This window comes from Camellia sinensis, chromosome 2 (assembly GCF_055761805.1).
Source record: "Camellia sinensis isolate YWXY chromosome 2, ASM5576180v1, whole genome shotgun sequence".
Taxonomy (NCBI): Eukaryota; Viridiplantae; Streptophyta; class Magnoliopsida; order Ericales; family Theaceae; genus Camellia; species Camellia sinensis.
This window is the reverse complement of record NC_138962.1, coordinates 14,773,947-14,795,271: the sequence shown is the minus strand read 5'-3', so window position 1 is coordinate 14,795,271 and position 21,325 is coordinate 14,773,947. Positions and strand designations below refer to the sequence as shown.

Sequence of the window (21,325 nt, the reverse complement as noted above, 5' to 3'; positions counted from 1 at the left end):
TAGGTATCAGTTCTTTAATTTTTCATTCTCTATGATTTTGATGGGTTTATGATGGGTTTATGATGGGTTTATCCATGTCGTATGTAGGATTCTCTTTGAATTTAATGCAGTGGGCTACGGAAAGATCAGTGGCTAAATTTCCTGTCTGAAGTTTTCTTCTTTTGGTCTTATCCTGCACACATGTACCTATTGGGAAAATTGCAAACCACTGATATTTTCACAAAAATATTTACACATTCATGGAAACCTTTATCATTTTAATTATGAAACTTAATAAAGTTTACCAATGATTTGCAAATTTTTTTGAGAACTTATAATGAAGTGCAATTTTCCCTACCTATTTTCTTCTACTCTGCTTACATTTTCCATTTTGATCATTTTGGGATATTGTTGGCTCCAGTTTGTAAAAAACGTGTTTCTTTTTTTTTAACTTGCTGACCTGTAAATGAGCATTTCAATTTTCACATATTATTTTAGCAAATACTATTGGACATGTCATGAGTTGTAATATCTAAAACTTTGTCTTTTCATTTTGTTTTTTAAAAACTTAAAACTAATCTTCATTGGATTGGAGCCTAGTAGAATCAGGAATATCTGCCATAGTTGTACAACAGGAAAAACTAATCTTATGTTGTAGAGTTAAGCCAGATACGTTTAAGTTTTACTAGGCTGTAGGTTGCTTCTTACTGATTGATGTATACGTTTTATGTAGGGACATTGTCGTGTCTATGAATCTGCATGAAATGCCTTGCGAATGTGCTACGCGACGTGACATGCGCACGCTGAAACCAGGGGCATGGCTATCCGACACTGTAAGTCGTGGCATCTGACAATGTTATTTCCACTATATTTGCATGATGGACATATCCATGTAGGGACATTGTTATTTCGTATTACATTTAAACAAATGGCAAACCTTATTTCGCAAGTTGCCTGGTCTGTTACAATGTTCCAGCCAATCAACTTGGTCGCGGTTCAATTGACTAACGGACAGCGGCAAGTACACAAAGACGGTAGGCATACTGCGTGGTTCTTTCCAGTATATTTGTCGGTAAGTAAGTGTTTTAGGTCGGTTGTGTATTGCAGAAGACATATTTTCAGAAAACTTTGGCTGACTGAACTTTACACACTAAACATGCAGACTTTGATACTAAATCAAAAAACTCAACCTCTGAACCATGAAAATATGGTCAAATCATATTTTGGACATGACAGATATACTGGGGTGCTTGATGCATGTGAGAAGGTAATATGAATGTCCATCCCATTGAAGCGAGTAGATTTAATATGGACGTCGGTAATATGAATGTCGATCCCATTTACTTGAATGTCAATGTAAATATGAAAGTGCGTACATGTTCGCATGCCCTCTAAACAATGTCTTCGCTTGTGTTTATGTTTATGTGTAGATTTACATGCCTTTCAATTATCGAGGAGTACATTGGGTGTGCCTAAAAATAGATATGGTAGACCGTGTGGCGTACCTATTTGACTCATTGGCATCCGCCACACTGGACACCAACAAGCTGAACACAGCAAAAATGTTGGTATGTCGTGCTGAATTTCACAAATCTACTTCCACACTGTCACATCCTTCACATAAACTAACCGTCTCATTCTGCAACAGGTTCAAACAATGCATGCCTTACTGCAACTACAGTTTGGAAATGAATATGCTGTAGACATGCGTACCTTTGAGGTGCGCATGTTAGAACAAAGGCCATTACAACAGCTGGACGAGTAATCCACAAACCCTGCGTCACATTGACTTCACTCTTGAATCACTCATTTAACGAACCTGCTTATATTTTACGAGAGACTGAATGTTACATTTCATTTGTAGCACTTTCGACTGTGGGATGTTTGTGATCAAGTACATGCAGCGGCCTGATATACCCAGCGGTCCACACAAGGTACATTGTACCGCTTAATTTCCAATTGCGAAATAAATCCGTTTATTCCCTACCGCTGTAACCGTACCTGATTTGTGTTATTCGCTTTCTGTACATAGTTTCATCCTTCTGTGCGCCGGAAGTTGGTGCTTGACTTCGTTATGGATGTGAACAATACAAAGATGGGCGAGTATCGTTCGTGCATGTGATTGATTGCAATTACAACAAATAGTGCAGCGATTTTATCATGGCCTGCCAGTACGAGTGTAATTTCGATGCCCAACCACAACTGGATTACTGCATCAGCTTGTCGTGACAACTTTTTAGGTCGCAGCTGTGATAATACTAATTTCCCACGCGTATTGATTGTACACATAATTCCAATGTTTGGGACTCGAACAAACGAGGGAAAGTAGTCATGTTTGTTTGGTTTTATCGTGGCCTGTACGTAATGTGATACACATAATTCCAATGTTATGGGTACAGTACAGAACAAACAATGCAATGTCATATTTGCCCAAATGACTATACTAATGTTTGTCCAGTGCAATGTGATATTTGTCCAACAAACAATGCAAGTTGAAAGTAGTAATGTTTGTTCGCTTTTACCACATGAATTATGTTTGTTCGATTTTTTTTAATGCCATGATTTTGTCCAAAACAAAGCAAAAAAAAGCCCACAGAAGAAACAAATGGCGGTGACTATAATGCACTTTGAAGGGGAATTGATTACTTCATAAAAATGCACAAACGGTGAAAAATTGCACAAAAAATAAAAACAACCATACAACAGACCATTAAAAACACAGATTATTGATATTCAATTTTTTTTTTTTGTTCAGCAAAACAAAAAACTGTATTGATGGAAAAGCACATACAAGGTGTCAATGATACATCAACAAAGAGGAGGTTGGAGACCAACGAAGAGAAACAAAAACAGAAGGAAAACAATAACAATGTAACTCCAAGCCCATCCTCACAAAACCACATAATAGGGCAACCAGATGAAACTCCAAGGCAGCATGAACAAACTTCAGACCATACAGCCACCATTGAGACTTGAGCCTGAACCTTCAACCTCCATTGAGACTTGAGCCTGATCCTTCAACCTCCAAAAAAAAAAAATTAGTACAGCAGCAGACCAACAATTACAACAAGGCCCGCAGCAGACCTCCAATAACTTTCCCCAATCCAACAGCAGACTTCCAATACAGCACACCAAAACATCATTCAAACAATTGCAAAAAGGCCAATATGCAGCAGCAGACTGAAGCCTATTCGTTGATCCCATATAGCAGCAGCAGAGTACATATATAGCAGAGCAGATTTGAAGCACAGCAGAGCAGCAACCAGAAATGAGCATGCTTGACCCCATAAACTAAGCCAGAGCAACAAGCCAAAAATAAGGCAAAGCATAGCAACATTGAAGCACAGCAGAGCAAAAGTAGCCACCAAGAAGATATGGTAATACCACAGACTGACCAAAATCCTGCATACCACAGCTTGACCAAACTCCTGCACCCCAGTTTCAAAAAACACCAAACACCACCCCCTAAATGAGACTTTGATACTATCCAGAATACAATATATGTCGTCCACTGAATACTGTAGGCCTCTATAACTTTGCTTACAGCAAAGTGCAACCCTCACTTTCACCATCTCAGCCAATTCAGGCCCATCAACAATCTTATCATTAAAAAGGCAATCATTCCTACCTTTCCAAATCATTCCTAGGTGTGCAATACAAAAGAATACATATATAAACTAGCCTAGGATTTGGGGAACAGAACGCCTAGAACACCCCACTCTGATTGAGCATCTGCCAGCATGGCTTGGGCTTGGTCCAACTCAGCTTTAGTTGTCTGAATGGATGCAGAACGATGTCTAATTTGAGAGAGCATCATCCTTGCTTCTTGATTAAGCTGGTCGTGTTGCTGCTGCAGATGAGCCTTTCTTTGCCGGACAGAGGCAAGTTCTGCCATGAGTTTGGCTTCCTCAAGTTCAAGTGCTGAGTGTTGCTGAAGAATGGCTGCAGAGGTCTGCTGGCTGAGTTTGAGTGAAGTAGATATGGTGTGGGCTTCGTTTAGGAAATCCTTATTGGTTTGAATATCCTTCGAGCAAGTCTGAACCATCTCTGAAAGGGTTGGCCATTCTGTGATGATCTTGGCCAATTGCTTTAGTTGAATGGGGTTGAAAGGATTAGGGGAGAGGTTTACAACAGCAGAAAGACAGGCCAAGGTTTCATCAGGTTTGTGGAGAATGATTTCTTCAACTGGGGTGTTAATGAGGTTGATAAAGGTGGTTAAGGTTTGTTGAGTTTCAGCATCAAACAGATGTAGCCTTTGAGGCAATGGGGATATTTCGTCTAGATCTTGTTGAAGAATAGAAACTTCGGCCCAAATATCCTGGCATGGACCGACGGCCTGTGAACATTAATAGTTTGGTGAGAATATATGCTTGCAAGTAATAAAGAGTAAATAGGATGAGGTTGGAAATGGTAGTACCTGTCCTGATAACGTGCACGCAGACGGTTGGCCTTGTTCAGCTGTGGTTGTCGCATGAGGACGAGTTGTTTCTGGTACTGATGAGATGGCAGCATCAGCGCCTTGAGGGTGTTTCTCTGGTTCTGCTAGCAGGGGAAAGTCATGAGGACCTTCAAGTTCTGTCTCGCCCATTGGTCGTGGAGATGAGTCCTGTATTATGTCCATCCCTGTAAATTGGAGAACAATACCAGTTACTTAAAGAGAAGTTTTTTTTTCCCAAACGAACAGTAACATTTGTATTTCTATTTACCTTGGTTGTGGTGAACTTCTGGTTGAGGGGATTTTGTGTTGTCATCTGTTGGAGAGGATTGGCTGTTGATTGAAATGTCAAATTCAATCCTCTGAGATTCTTTGTTTGACGTTTGGGAATTGGAGGGGTTGGATGGTGATGGTTGAGGGCTAGAGACAGAAGGGACAATGTGTTGAGGAGAAGTGGAAGGATGTTGTGATGCAGACTGTGTGGATTGCTGTGGCAAAGACTGTGAAGCAGGTTGTAAGGGAGTTTGTTGCGATGCTTCAGGTGGTGGTGGAGTTGGTTGTACAGTGGGTTCTGTGGGTACATTACTGATTGGACTGGGAATTTGATGAATGTGTTGAGGAGAAGTGGAAGCATCGTCATCATCAGCAGCAGCAAGGAGTAATCTCCTTCTTTTTCTCTGCACAAAAGTAAGTGATCAGTCGGGCGTGAATGCAAATTCAGATGCTGTAAATATGTAAAGTGAAGGCTTACTTGGTAGAGCTGCCCTGAAGGATTTGATGTTGTTTCGCCAACCATTTGGCTGAGAGGGATATCCCACTCACTTAGGTCTGTGCTTAGAGCAGGAGCAGTGGAAGGCTCTTCTCTCTTCTTCGCCGTGACCTCTGTCTCAGCAGGGGTACGGGTGGTAGCTCCTCTCTGTGCTTGTGTCTGCGCGGCTGCGAAAGAGTCTGCCATTAATTTCGGAACTGAGGGGGTGTTTGTCTGAGTAGTTGCATCCATTGGATCCTTGCCTTTACGTTGGTCCCTAACCAATGGTTCAGCAGCAGGCACAATTTTGGCTGTCAAGGGTTAAACAAGTTAGTGTTGTAGAGAAAAAAACAAAACAAATTGCATGACACAGTCAGGGATATGAAGTATATGAAGGAAGGATACCTGTAGCCTTAAGCTTGGAAGGCGAGGATATGCGGCCCTGAATATGAATACAAGTATCGTTAAGGCAGCTTTCAAGTGGCTTGCAGAAAATAATGGCAGTCATAAGTCCCCACCAATGGTCAAAAGCAGCCGAGCAGTCCGAAGCAGGTTTGAAGAAGAAGGGGCCAAAATCTTGGAAAAGTTTGGTGTTCTCTGTCAGAATGGATTCAGCTTGTGTAGGATCTTTCAAGTGGATTCTGGACCCAATCTCCTCATGGATGGTTGGGTGGAAATAAGGATAAGGGATAGCCTGGGAAAGACCAAATTGCCTGGACCATTGATTGGGACAGTATGTCTCAAAACTGCAGCTGGATAGCTTGGCGGAGGATATGGAACAGCCAACCAAGACATGTCTACAGGTGAGAATGTGTCTCCAACTCTCATTTTGTTCTTGGACTTGCTCATTGTGTAAATCAGAAGGGTCTGTGAAGAGGAAGCGAAGTCTACTGGAGGAGAATTCAAAGTTTTGAAATGGCATGTACAGGTTGGAAGGTCTCTGGGAAGGAAGGTTGTAAAACATGGTAAGATGATTTGTGAAAGTGAGTTTTGAATGGCTGTTATAAGTGAGCAGTTGCTCAGCATAGGAGTGGCAAACAGGTTTCAAGGTGTTAGGTGGTGGGGGTCGTGCCTCAGGGAAATAGGCATACAACCAGGCCTGGAAGAGCCAGAAGGGGCCACCACAGTTGCCAGAAATCTTCTTGTCGACAAAGGAAAATAGGGCCTTGTAAAGGGTGGCAAGAAGATAAGGGGCTAAAGCCATAAGTTGGCCGTCTTGCATACACAAGGCAAGGGGGAGGTATTCTTTCGTGATCTTGTACCCAGGGACACAAAAAAGAAACTCACAAAGCCAAAGTAAGTAAAAAGCAGTTCTTTCTTTGTCATCGACAGGGGAACCACGCTTGCCTTGGTATTTTTTGGCAAAATCTGTATAGCACATGTCAGTGTTTAAAGTAAATGTCACTTTTGGAGGCTCAAGGAGAGCATGAATTGGATTGCCCAAGATTGGCAGACCAGTCAAGTGAGCTACATCTAAGATGGTAGGGGAAATCATACCAAAATTGAGGAGTAGGGAGTTACTAGACTGCGACCAAAAGCATGCAGCAGCAGCAATCAGCCCTTTCTCCACGTCATAAATTTTAGTCGACAGTCTAATTGCTTCAGCAATGCCCTGGTGCTTCCATACTTCGGCGTCGTGACCTTCAATTCTCCTGGCCCAGCTTCGCCAATCAGAGTCTGGTGACCTCCACCCTCTGAGTGGGTTTTTGCTGACATTCCAGTTAGTCCACTTGAGTCCAGCTTGGTTGAGAAGAAGGTTCTCACCATTACCAAGGGGATAGTATGGAGCTAGCTCGTCTGGGAAGTAAGACGCGAAGGTAGGGCCTAGAGTAGCCTTAGCGACAGAGCTTGGGCTGGGCAATAGGGTTGCAGCAAATTTTAGAGGAGCGATAAGTGCTCTGATAGGGTCCGGGAAGCGGAGTAGGTCTTCATTGTTCTCCTCAGATGGAGATGGTTGAGATTTTTTCGGTGCCATGGCTTAGGGTTTTGTGGTGCTCTGGTTTTGAACGGCAATGGTTGAGAAGAAGGAGTACAGTCTGGGGAGTTCGAATCAGAGGGAAATGAAGTGGTTTGAAGTTGAAAGGGTGGGTCTTTTATAGCTTATGATGGGGCCAGTATATTTAAAAGCTCTTATATTGGGCTGTACTTTATGCTTGTTTTGGGCCCAAACAATGGCCCCCTCGTTGAAGTTAAATATCATATGACTTGGACCCCCATGACCCCCTCTCTCTCTGATTGGCCACTTTTTTTTTTTTTTTTCAATTTCTTATTTTTTTTCCTTCTCCAAACAGCAGCCCCCACGTGTGTGTGTGTGTGGGGGGGGGGGGGTGGTGGTGATTGGGGGGGTCTCAATCACTTCCGCAATATTTAACTTGAACATGGGGGCCATTGTTTGCACCAAGTTTTGCCAGTCTCTGTCGACAGATGGTCCACTTAATCGAGGGCATGTGGCCAAGTCTGAAGGAATGTCCACGACCTGAAAGTGGGCTCTCTGCATGTGGGTCACCTAGAAGTGATAGGGGAAGTTTTTACCACCAGTCACGGAGTTAGCGGGCACACTTTCAGGAGGAAGCATGAGACAAAGCAGGAGCCTTGCTCTGTCGACAGAAGTTTAAAACAGTTGGTGGCCATGAAATAAACACAAGAAAAGGGAGCTCGACAGATAGAAGTGGAGGTTTAGTATTGATATCCGTATACTGTTTTTGTGGCCCATCATTGCATGATCCTACACGTCTACACCATAACTGCCACTGTAACTGCCCCGACTTCGAATCTTCAAGTCCACTCTGCCAAATATTGACTCTTCCCTGTCGACCTTCCTTTTCACCATTGTGGGGCATGTCCCTCATCATTATGAGACAAAAATCGACAGAATATTGTCCACTAAACACAACCACAGTCCTTGCAAACTGGGTCAATGAACCGCAACACTTGGCCACTCACAGTTACTGCCCCTGACTATGAATCATCAAACTCTGCCAAATATTGAATTTTCCCTGTAATTTAATCAAAATATATTCAATGTCGGTAAACTTGAAAATACGTTTGAAATAACCTTTTTCTGTATTGTAATGACTTAAACACAATTGTTGTCCTACATTTTACGTAACGAAAATACACAACTTGTTTATATCAAAAACAAAATATACATCTCGGGTTTATAATCCAAAAAATGGGAACTACTTTTTTTTAAAAAAAAGTTCACTCATATTTTCACCTACATTCTGATTGGATATTAGATTAAAAATTCCTCTTTGCACCTATTTTTCCCACATCCTCCCAACAGCTGCTCCATTCAACTAACATTGAATCTTGCATGCCACCTGACTTACACGCTGGAGCAGTTACTGGCAGTGCTCATGGATTTAGTGGCCACCCTCCAACAGGAAACATGAACGAATTGGGAGTCTGTATCTGTCGAGGAAAGGCTAAAAGGACCTGGGCACAGGTGGTAACTTCAATTATATGCACTTCGACAGGTGGCAACTTACTTTCTACATTGTAACTTCTGTGTAGTTTTTTCCCTTCTACTTTCTACTTTGTTACAAACAACACAACAACACAACAACTTACTTTCTACTTTCTACTTTCTACTTTGTTACTTTCTACTTTGTTACCATCACTTCATCGAAAGAAGTCTTCATCCATTTCAGGCATTTGAACCAATACCACAATTGCTTGATTTTCTTCTTGAACTTGTCAACTTTAAATTACTGCTTCGTTGCTGTCCATATAGGCCCACCATAATTTTACTAACAATAAACCCATAGTAAACATTAAATAATTTCACAACTCCTGTTCGTAACTCGTAATTCATATACCGATCGGCATGGAGATAAAGTAACGAGTTCGTTGGGTTACTTTCTCCAAGTAACACCCAAAATTAACTGCCACTTGGATTATATACAAAATGCATGTGCTGGTATGTAATTTTGCAAACCCACTTGGACAAAATTCGTATTTTACTCGAAATATAATACTAATTTACAGACACAAGTCATAACAAATCAATACGAAGCGAAACACATCGTTAGTTGATAAACCACACCGCAAAAAAACCCTTCAGTTAGATCCAACCAAATATGGAACAGAAACAAGCAACCCGCAATAGGAATCTTGGAATACAGACATAAGCCAATTTCCCACCCAAAACAACACACAGACAACCCATATATATCTCACCTCACCTTCAGTTAGTTTTGAAAATGACAAGTCACTGCAAACACAAATGACAACATCACTCTAAACAATATGGGAAATTTACAACTCGTGGCCTTGTACATAAGTAACGTTGTGCCATTTCCTGGCATTGTACATAACCAATTATTTACACGTTACGTACAGCAATCCGTGCAAAATGAAAACTACATACATTATTTCCATGTGTTTTCAATAGCTAAGGGAATAAGTAAATCATACAAATTATACAATTACCTGATTCACCTCATCAATTGTGTTCGAATCATTTTTCCACACTGCTGCTTCAACACTACCGTATTGGCCCACAGGCTGCTTGGAATCAGGAGAAACATCAAAAAATAGTCGCCGTTGCTTAATGTGCGGTGTACTTGGATCCACCAACCCATTTTTGCAGCGAACGGGCAATGACTCCGCATTGTACTCACGGTCAGTTATGTGGGGTGTATCTGCATCTGAGTTATTACCCACTGTTCGGCTAAACCGAACCTTAGGACACGTTCGCTTTGTGTGCCCAATGCATTTGCAATTCCCACATTTTCTTGGTCTTCGACAGTTGGACGAGGCCCGTCCTGGGTTCCCTTTTGTCTTCACAACATCAGGATCTTCTACTCCAAATTGTCGACAGAATGAATGTTTCCCTTTGTCTCCATTCCCACCGTTCAAATTCCTCTCATATAACTCCTTCATCCGGGTCGTCATTAGAAGACATGCATCCCTAGCATCCTTGAAACCTTCCGTTGATTGCGAGGCATAGAAACACATTTCGTTGTAGGAAGAACACAATATCCCATACCGGGCCGTCTGTGTTGTAGTGCTATCAATTGAGGGTTGAGGCCATTGCTGGCCATCCTTGCTTGCAGCCCTTGTCCATCTATGCAGCACACAAGTTGGGGGAATTTGCGTTAAATTTTCAGCTTTCATAACACATATCATGTGGCAGCAAGGTAGCCCCAACGACTCAAACTTCATGCAAGAACATCTCATTGCAGCATCCATTGGACTGTGTGTTACTATCCATGATCTGTCCTTCACTCTGTACTTATGAATATAGTAGCATTTCTGACCATCCGGCAAAGGGAACACATCCTTCACATTCAACTTCCCCTCTTCTAAGATTTCATCACGGAACATTCTAAATATATTTCGGGTGAATAGCTCAGCTCCATGTCTCTCTATATCTCGCAATGGAGTAATCAATACCGGAAAAGTGTTATTTGTTTCAGCATCATCTCCAGCCTCGTTATACCTTATCCTTGCAAGAGCCCGATCATAGTGCCTAACAAATTCATATAGCTTCAATTTGTGTTGGAGGAAGGGATTGAAATAAGCATTCATACACTCCGAGCGCTGAGTGCTCTTCATCCCAGCAAAGAAATGTCCACGCATATATGCCTCAGCCCACATATGACGCTTCTCATATGTCTCCAACACCCAACTGTTGGTTTGAAGTCCAAATTCTTCGACCATTGTCGTCCAGCCATGCTCAAACTTTGTCTCATCCGTTTCCATGTCCATACACTGCTTGAAAGCATGTGCAAAGCCACTTATGTGAACATTTGAAACAGCATTTTTCCCAAGATGCCAATTACATAATCGATGTCTTGCATCTGGAAATACTCTTCTGATTGCCTCTCGCATCGACTTATCCCCATCTGTCAGTACGGACACAGGTGCTTTATTGCCCATCGCCTCCATAAATGTTTCCAAAACCCATGTGTATGTCTCAATTGTCTCATTAGCTAGCAAAACACATGCAAATATCGTGGTCCTAAAGTGGCTAGTCACACCAGCCAACATGACAAACGGTTTCTTGTATGCATTGGTTCTGTAAGTTGAGTCAAATATCAACACATCACCAAACTTTGCGTAGTCGGCCCGCGATTTCAAATCTGCCCAGAACAGATTTTGTAACTTGTTATCGTTACACACATCATACTTGTAAAAAAAACGTGCATCAACATCAAGTTTTGCGCATAGGTAAACCAACGCACCCTGCGCATCACCATCCTCAACTTCTGCTCTACGTTCGGCTTGAATATGGTTGTGCAGATCCGTGCGGATGAAACCAACATTCTCATAAGTCCCGGACTGATTTACCATATAGTCCATGATTTGGCTAGTCTTCACACCGACATTGCGCATAGCCATTGCTTGAGCTTTGTCACCGCTGTTTAAACTGCGATGTGACCTCAGATACATCACACAGTGTTGTTCCGCCAATTCATGGTTGTGGTCTGCGACGAAGTGAGTCACAACATACTTTCCCCCTTCACCAGCATCCGCATCGTACCGTATGCGAAATTGGGCTTTGCAACCTACTCTTGTTAGTGCCTTGGGAGCTCTACTCTTCTCAGCAACACGGTCCAAGTATTTTGGTAATCTCTGACCTTCCCTTGAACACAACCACAGCCTACTAACGACCTTTCCCTCTTTATTTGTGTTAAATCTGGATTTTCGTATACTAAATCCCTTGGCTTTAGCATACGCATTGTAGAAATCTTCTCCATCTTCGACCGAATCAAATTTCTGTTCCAGAATAGCACGTTCAACATCACCAACCATGTCATTGCGATGAGCATCGTCAACCATTTCTTTTTTCACATCGGCTCCGCCATCTTCAACGTTCATGTTGGTTGCTTCTTCATTGCTCGGACCAGCTTCGCAACCATGATCAGGTTCTGCCCGACTTTCATTCATCAAACGGATGTCATCTGCTTCATTTGGAATGTCATAACCATCACCTTCCCTTTTAACTTCCGCTGGGGCCATACTGCACATGACATTACTACCAACAATTACTTGATGACCGAAAATTGTTAACACAAACATAAACATGACATTTTCACACGGGTTACCTGTTTGTGCAAACACAAACACTCGCTTGAGAAACAGAAAGAGAAAGGTTAGCTGCCAATGGAGGGGTTTCCGTTGGAGCGAAGCGTAGAGCGGTTGAAGTTAGGATGGGGGTTTAGTTGAGGGAAAATAGCTGAAGTGAACGGGCCAGAGAGACAGAGAGGGAGACAGAGAGAGGGACACAGCTCCATACCTCATATCTAGTTCGAGAGAAGGGCTTCACTTCAGCAATGGAACCAACACAGCCTTCTAGTTACGTTGTTGTTGGAAATCGCCCGTTATACTGTTCCCTACAGAGCTTCGCCAATGGAACGAACCCAACAGGGGCTTCTCCCTGTAATGGAAATCAACGGTTACACTGACTCAACCTTACACAGAGAGGAGAACAGAGAGAGATAGAGACGAAATACAGAGAGTGAGTGGGATGCAATCATGCAAATACAAGCATTAACCGGTTGCCCCGGTTTCAACTTTTTCAGGATTAAACAATTCAATGGTCTTGATCAATTATTGTAATCTAACGGCTAACAATTGGGTTGCATATGGTGTGCAACCTTAAGGGGGTTGCACACTTAAGCATGACCCGTAAAAAAAATTAGTATGTTTGGGATGAATTTTTGACTTTTTACGAAAAGATGTGCAAAAAGTAGAGAGAAAAGAGAATCTTTGACTTTTTGGAATGGGTTGTTGGCTTTTTAGTTTTTTTAGTAACGTTTTAGCTAAAATGGGCACTTGCCAAACGAGGCCTAAGTTTAGTTTCTGGAAAAACAAAATAGTGAAATTATGTCGTGATTTTTCGGAAATGGCTTCAAGAGGTGACAACAGAAAATGTTGTTCCACTTGACAACCTTAAGTCTTGCGAGATTCTTAAAAGAAGATCTAAAGAGATCAGTGTGATTAAAAAAAGTCATAAGATTGCATGATAATATCTCTGAATGAATCTGAGGCAATTAGTATGTTATCCTTGTGTCAATTATAACATGTATGATTGTTATGTGACTTTGCTTAAGAGCAAAGATGAGACAACCCGTTAGGGTGGGTGAATGTATTTTTAAAATTTTTATAATTTTGAATATATTCTTGAATTGGTTGCTCTTAGTGAGTGCAAGATCATTAATCATAGAGATAGAAAACTGGTGGTTTACAGGTGGTGTTAGACCACTGGCTACTTGGTTATGAGATTGTGGTTCTTAGTAGTGAATAAATTACTAATCATATGTCAAGACATGATGATTCTTAGTAATGAAAAAGTCTACTGATCTTATGTCAAGACGTGATTCCTAGTAGTTGAGTGATTACTGATAACAGGTCAAACATTGTGATTCTTAGTAGTAGAAAGTCTACTGATCATATGCTGAGAAATTAGTGATTCCTAGTGGTAAGACTATTGGCCACGTTATGAAGTTCTGAATAGTAAACTATTGAACACTAGATTTGTGTTTCCTAATAGTAAGGCTATTACCTTCAGAGTGATAAGTTGGACCAAATATGTTTGGGTGCCTTGAATTTGGAAAAGACCTAATTCGGTTGATGACGGTCTGGGAATATATTTTTTGTGATATGATTTTGAGAGTTTCATAATCATTGCAACACAAGGAATTGTTTAAAGACCTTGTATGAATTTTTGAAAAGGCTAAAAACCTTCGTATAAATTCTACAAATGTGGGGGTGTCATGCAAAATGTGGCAATACCTAAACCCAAACAAGTAGGATAGGCCTAAAAATCTATTTACTTTGCGTTCAATGGCTATGCAAAATATAATAGTGCATATCAGTTTTCTTGTGGACAAATTTGATATTCAGATTTACACAAAAATACTATCATGAATTTGAGGAAATGATTTTCATGAGAAAAGAAATAAGCCTATAAGATGTTAAAAGGTTAGGACTTTAGAGTTCTTTTGTCTAATCTTCTTAAACCTATATGGTGACTAGTGAGGTTAAAAAAAATTTTGAAGTTGTGATTTCTCTAGAAAGTAGTTATTAAATTAACTTGATCTTGCTAGTGAGTGAAAGCCAATGAGACAGGCTTGTTATCAAAGGATACAAGTGAAGCAAAGGCCTAGATTACTTTAATACGTGATCACCAGTTATGGTGAGTGTGATCGCAATTGTATGAAGTCTAGAGATACATTAAGATGGATGTTCAGATAACTTTCCTATATAAAGATTTAGTTGAATAAATCTTTATGGAACAACTCAAAGGGTTTGTCGGTTCTAGGACGAGGAAAGATTGTAAGCTTGAGAATCATTTTATGATTTAAAATAAGTACCAAAACAATGGCATGAGAAATTTGACTACATTATGTTGTCAAGTGGGTATTGACAAATGTGTTTGTTGACAATAGTATATGTCGCGTTGTGTCTGTATAATTGGTAATTATGAAAAAATGTTCAGAATTACCAAGAGGTTGTTACACATAAGTTTAAAATGAAAAATATGTGCCTTGCAGATGTGATTCTGGGTATTAAGATTATCAGAACATCTGGTAGTATTGTATTTTTTCAGTCTCATTATGTTGATAATATACTTGAGAAATTTGGTAAATCAGATACAAGTGTATCGAAGACACCAGTAAACTTGAGTCTACATTTGGCTGAGAATAATGGTGAAAGTGTATTTCAACTAAAATATTCTTAGGTCATTGGAAGTTTAAAATCTGATGAGTTGTATAAGGCCAGGTATAGTCTACTCAATTAGCAGGCTTAGTAGATACACGAGTAATCCTAATGCTAATCATTGGAAGGGCATTCTGCGGGTGTTGGATTATTTACATTACACCCGGGATTATGGGTTGCATAACACTTGATATCCAATTGTACTAGAAGGGTACAAAAGAGCTTACTGGATATCTGATACAAAGACTACAAATCTATTAGTGGATATGTTTTCTCTAATTGGAGCTGTAACCGTGTCTTGGAGATCTTCCAAGCAGATATGTATCATAAGATCAATGATGGAATCGAAATTTAGTATTAAAGTAGCTGAATGGCTTTTCCGTTTTCTTGAGGATATTCCATGTTGATCAAATCTTATGTTAGCAATTTTCTATACTTTGCGACAACCAATCAAGTAATGGTAGGCACATATGGAAAGTCTAAACATTTTTTTATCAAAGACGTAGTTCCATATGATGACTACTCTTGTGTGTTGTCATTATAGATTATGTACAATCTAAGGACAATATCACGAATTCGTTAACCTAAGGGTAAAATTGAGAATTAGTAAAAAGTTGTCATGAGGAATGGGGTTAAGGCTTTTAGCAAATGTTACCGGAACAGAAAATCCACCTTAGTTGACTGGAGATCCCAAGATCTAGGTTCAAAGGAATAACCTAATTGGGTGTAACAGGTGAGTCACTGAAGAGATCAATCCTCTTGCCCATTCCATTATATAGTAATACCATGTGGGATGGAAGGTTAAGCTGATACTTTGAATGACCTAAGTGCTGTGAATAGTCAACTGTGGTATAGCAAGATATCTTATGTAGGTCACCTATGTAAGTGCGAAGTGGGGCAGCTTCTTTAAGAATTAACTAGGCCAGATTCTTTAAAAACATTAACTGAACTAGATTAGTGTTCCAAGGCCAAACCAGACACAACAGTGAAAACATAACGATGGTTAGAGTAATTCTTGTGTGAGGTCTATTGTCTTGGTTTACACAAATGACAGAACAGTTCAAAACAGCACGTTCACTGGTTAACAAGTAAATCTGATAGGCTTTCACTATGAAAGGTTCAAAGCCAACAACTACTTTTTCTGATGCAAGGTTATTTTATGTACTCTCTCCAAATCTTTGTTGTTTAGCATTGTCCGTTTTCTTTATTTGGCCAATTTTATTCATGTAGGGAATTGTTAGAGATAATGGTTTTTCAGGAACTTTAATTTGAAATTAAAGTGAGACCCAACCGCCAGTTGAGGTGGGTCTAAGTGTTTTGTATTCTTTTAAGTGAAAAGATTACAATACAAAAGTAATGAGCTGAAACCATTGAGTTGTGAATGAGAATTGTCTCATAAAGTGGTATCAATAAAGTTGGGCTTAGATTTGGACTTAATCTTGGTTTGGACTGGGCTTAGGCTTGTGCTTGTGCATGTGCTGCGTTTGGTCTTGGATTTGGACTTGGACTTAATCTTGAGTTTGGGTTAAGTTATGTTGTGTTGGGCTTAGCTTGTTCGTGTATTTGAGAGTTGGGATTGCATCGGGTTGCGACCCAACATTAGTATCCATTTTGTGACCCATCTAGTTTGTTTATTCAAACATCATTATATACATATTTATTTATATATATTAAGCACGTGAATAATGTAAAGTTTTGTAACTCTTATCTTTTGATGATGGAGTCGATGACCATATTAGTAGCCATAGGTTTTCAACCTTTGTAACTCTAGCCCTAATGGCTAGAGTTGATTAGGGCTAGAGTTGATGGTTTTGGTTAATGGTATTTGATGGCCCTATTGATGTATAGCTTTCATGACTAGGGATTTCCTTACTTGTATAACTAAAGGCATTTTTCCTCCAACTTGGTAGGATAATTTTTGGAGAATTTTTTGATAGAAAATGGAAAATGGTATTTTGAGATAAAAAGTTGGAGATGTTTTTTTTCTACCAAAGATTTTTTTTTTTTTTTTTTTATCTTCTTTTGCTAGCCTCTTTTTTGGTTCTTGTTAGAGAGAGTGCAGCCATTGTCAAGTTCGCCGAAACTATTCAGAGGGTGCTTTTGCATTAGCTAGTTTCGGCCGTCGTATCTTGGGAGACAGACGCTTGCATACCTCCAGCACCCATCTGGAGGCGGTGAATCTGTTTTAAGAAAACTGTGGTATTACACAGGATTCAGTTTACTTATTTTTTTATCATTTGTTCTTAAATTTTTTAGAATTTAGTTTACCTCGATAAGTTCTAATATTTAGTTATCCATATTAATAATTTATTTTATTAGTAATGTAATCTAATTCATTTATGTATTTTTAATTGTGTAGTTTATTCTGTATTTCATTATTTAATAATAAAAAATTATTTTGTCATTTCCATTTAATTGATTATATATATATATGTATATTTTGTATTTTTATGAAAAAAATACCAACATTTCCAAGAAGCCTACCTTTTGACAACGTAATAATATAAAAAATAATATACGAACTTATTTTTTAAATTTTATTTTTTAGACTCAATGATATATAAGTGAGATGATTGATTGATTTGATAATTAGAGACTTTATGAGAGAGAAAAATAGCACATGAGAGTGATTGAATGATTGATCATTGGGCTTAAAAAATGTGTATAATTATTGGGTTATTATAGCACTACTCATATAATATGTGACCAAGAATTCAAGCATTATAAGGATAGAGGATGTGAAGTTTGAAGATATTCTACACTAAAGTTAGAATTAGGGATAGAACTAGAAAAAAATTATTGGAGACCCTAGTTCCCCTATTTTTATGAAAAATTATATATTTATATGTATATATTATTTCATAAATAAAATGTCCTCTTAGTATAAAAGATATATATCTTATTCTTCTCTTATTTTGCATTCTCTTTTTATTTTCTAGATTGTTTCTATGATATTTGAATTTTTTTTTTTATGTATATATATAATTCATATATCATATTGCACATACATGTATGTTTGTCTATATAATGAAAAAATAATATTTGCTTTTTTGACTCTTACAATAATGAAATTTTAGTTACATCCTGGTTAGAGTACCTACTTGGTCTATATATGCATCATAATCAAATCTGTATACTTTTCCATCCACAAAAAATTAATTCAATAATTAGAAATTTTAAACAAATAATAAAGCTTACATGCACCATAAAAAAATAAAATATTAAAACCCAACAATTAAAAAAAAAAAAAAAGAAAATTGTGGTTTTGCAGCTTTACAATGGCATGATAATTGAGAATTCCATATGTAGTACAGTTTTTTACAAATTAAAAACTAACAATTCAATTGCATAAGTTAAAACTAGCCATTCTCAGCTTTTCATCAAATTCTACCAAATAATCTGAGGCTTGTTTTGAGAAACATCTAAATAAATTGTTTATTAATTTATTGACTTATTTTTGTCATATCACTTCTTAATTTTTTTATATGTCTTTTTCGTAATAAGTAAAAAGGACAAAAAAAAAAAAAAGTTATACATAAACTAATCCTAAGTTTTAGGTATGTTTATCAAAGCCAGTTTATTGATTAAAAAAAAAAAAATTACACTTAACTTATTCGACAAATTCATTTCTCACCCAAAAAAGAAAAACTAAAAATGTTTTTTTGACATTAACTTATTGTATATTTATTTTTATCTAATAAATTATTTTTTTTTGATCTTTTATTTTTTTATATTATAATTAATTCCAAAAGAGTAGTGGCCCATTATCACCAGAAATAACGTGTGTACTCAAATATGAAATGAAATAGGGGTCTTCGCGTCAATGATAATGGAAAATTACTGTAGAAAGGCCGTCTTGGTTTGAATACCGACTCTAAAATGTTTTTTTATTTTTTTTTTAAGAATTGTTTACTGTATAGTGGACTGAACATGGATGGGTTTATCACCAATTCTATTTTGATGATCTATTTAGTTTCATTTTATAATTTTTGTATGTAAATTATTTTTAAAAAAATTAAATTAATTAAATAATCATAATCATAAGATTTTATCATATTAATATTTAAAAAAATATTATTTTTAAAATAAATTATCTATTTTTTAAAGCACAAATATAATAAAATTAGTTAACTACGATTGTTATGAGTTTAATTTTTTTAACAAACTAGTCCAGTTATTCCCTACGACTACAGTGAAGCCTTCTCTTTAAAAAGAAAAAAGACAAAAAGAAAAGACTGGTGCCACACTGGCATGGATATAATGGGGACATATTAAGGCCAAGTTTGGCATCTCCTATATAATCTATTTTTTTATTTTTTTTTATCACATCACCTCTTTATTTTTCTGCACCTCTTTTCGTAAAAAGATAAAAAGTGCACTTATTTAGATCATCACAAACAACCCCTAATTATAGAGTACTATTCAGTGTGTTTGGTTTTAGTTTTTTGAATTTAGTTTTCTGAAAATTGAGTTTTTTATTTTTCGTATTTTTTTGTTTTTAGTGAATATTTTTTAAATTATAAGTAATTTTTTTTACTTTCTTAGATACACCTTACTTAGATGTATCTAAATAGTAAAATATTTATAAAAAAAATATTTTAAAAATTAATAAATATATAAAATATAAAAAATGTACTGAATTTTCATATTTTTTAAATATATTTTTTAGTGTTTAGTGTATTTTTTAAAGACTTTTTTCACAAATATTATATTTTTTAAGTGTATTTATATTAGGTGTGTCTAAAAATTAAATTTTTTTTTAAAACATTCAAAACATTAAAATACGAAAAATAAAAAAAGTAAAAGTTTCTAAAAATTATTTTATGAAAATAAGAACCAAACAAAGTGATTACATTTTCGTAAATTATTATTACTATGACTTCTGAAGCCACAGCGGAGTTGTCAAATTTGGTAGGTAGATTTCTAATATATTTTAGTTTGGGCCACCAAATGGTTGGAAAAATATTTTTAAATTAATGATAAATTTTGACAAATATTAAAAAGTAAAATTATAAAATTTTCCTGAATTTGTCGATAATTTTTGAAAAAATCTCTAAGATTTAAATTTTTTAACAATTTATTCCGAAACACACACACTGACAATATATATATATATATATATATATATATAAATATTTTAAGGTAATGTTAAGGATTGGAAAAAAATTATTAAAAAAATTATATAATATTCACTACACTTATGTCAGTATTGTGTAAAATTTTTAATATTTTTTTTAAAATCTCTATCTTTTTTATTTTTGGAGCAACAGTCAAATATTCTTCATTGGTGGCTCTATCTTTTGACCTTACTTCTATATATAAAAAAATAAAAAATAAAAAAATCGGCTATTTGGATTTGAACCTTATGCCTCTTTTGGATGGGACTCATCGACGGTGTTGGGCTCATCTTTATGTGAGAGTTGAATTCAATTCTATAGAAGAAAAAATCAGATATTTGGATTGGATGAGACTCATCATGGGTGTTGGGCCAATCTTTATGTCATAGTTGAATTCAATTCTATAATTATGAGATATTTTGAAAAATAAGTTAAAATTGATTTTTTAATTTTTTTTTCAAATTTTTTTGAAAACATTTATAAAAAAATAAAGAGGTATTATTTTTGTACCACTCATATGTTCAGTTTTGAATTTTTCATACGCTTATTAATTTGTGCCAAAAAAAAAAAAAAAACTGTGAAAATCAACTAAAATTATGAATTAAACTGTTCAAACTTCAAAGAAATAGTGCTCATAAAATTAATTTATAGGAAGTGCATTCTATAAACATAAATGTTTTGACAGTCACATTTTTTTAAAATCACGTTTCGTTTATTACATAATAAATCATCACTTATAAATAATAAATAATTTTTGATACAATAAATATTTTTTTGACAAGCATTTTATAGAATAATATTATAATCATGAAAATATTGTTAAACTAAGGCCTAGTTTGGGAAGACTAAATAAGTGCACTTTTTGACTTTTTATGAAATATGGGTTGGGTTTGGGTTGGGTTTGAAGTGATGTGTTAGAGAGGTGATGTGACTTAAATAAGATAATGTGACTTAAATAGGATAGTGACTTTTTGACTTTTTGTCTTTTTTCAATCATGCCAAACTTGGCCTAAAGGAAGGGAAGACCAGACAAAACAATACAAAAAGTATCTAAGGCCTTTTTTTTGGTAGAAGATAAAAAGCTACTTTTTAATTTTTAATTTATTTTAAGTTATATTATTTATTTTTTATTTTTTTACCCGTTTTAAAAAAATAAAAATCAAAAAATTAATTTTTAATCAACTTTTCAAAGTTAATCAACTTTTCAAAGTAACTCTAAAACGTAGGCAGGAGGTTAAAGTAGTGTTTGGTTTGAGTTTTTTGAATTAAGTTTTTTGAAAATTGAGGTTCCGTTTGGTTAGAGTTTCGTATTATAGTTCTACCTATTGATTTGAGTGTATTGTTTGTTTTGAACTTTCAATTGATAATTCTATG

The 21,325-nt window shown here is 36.8% G+C and overlaps 1 protein-coding gene across 1 annotated transcript; it reads right to left on the bottom strand.

Annotated features, from left to right (window-relative positions):
• Positions 1 to 2,691: 2,691 nt before the first annotated feature.
• LOC145819855 (uncharacterized) lies at positions 2,692 to 12,799 on the bottom strand. Its single transcript, XM_082913771.1, has 5 exons — positions 5,568 to 12,799; positions 5,166 to 5,473; positions 4,686 to 5,091; positions 4,397 to 4,602; positions 2,692 to 4,315 (listed from the first exon to the last, which is right to left on the bottom strand). Exons 1-5 carry the CDS (start codon positions 7,135 to 7,137, stop codon positions 3,662 to 3,664), a joined length of 3,144 nt encoding a protein of 1,047 aa, XP_082769897.1. The 5' UTR covers positions 7,138 to 12,799; the 3' UTR covers positions 2,692 to 3,661.
• Positions 12,800 to 21,325: the final 8,526 nt, after the last annotated feature.

Coding starts and splice junctions, on each gene's coding strand:
- LOC145819855 (XM_082913771.1), bottom strand. CDS start 7,137: ATGGCACCGAAAAAATCTCAACCATCTCCATCTGAGGAGAACAATGAA. Junction 5,474..5,567: donor TTCCAAGCTTAAGGCTACAG/GTATCCTTCCTT, acceptor AACCCTTGACAG/CCAAAATTGTGCCTGCTGCT. Junction 4,603..4,685: donor AGAAGTTCACCACAACCAAG/GTAAATAGAAAT, acceptor TCCAATTTACAG/GGATGGACATAATACAGGAC.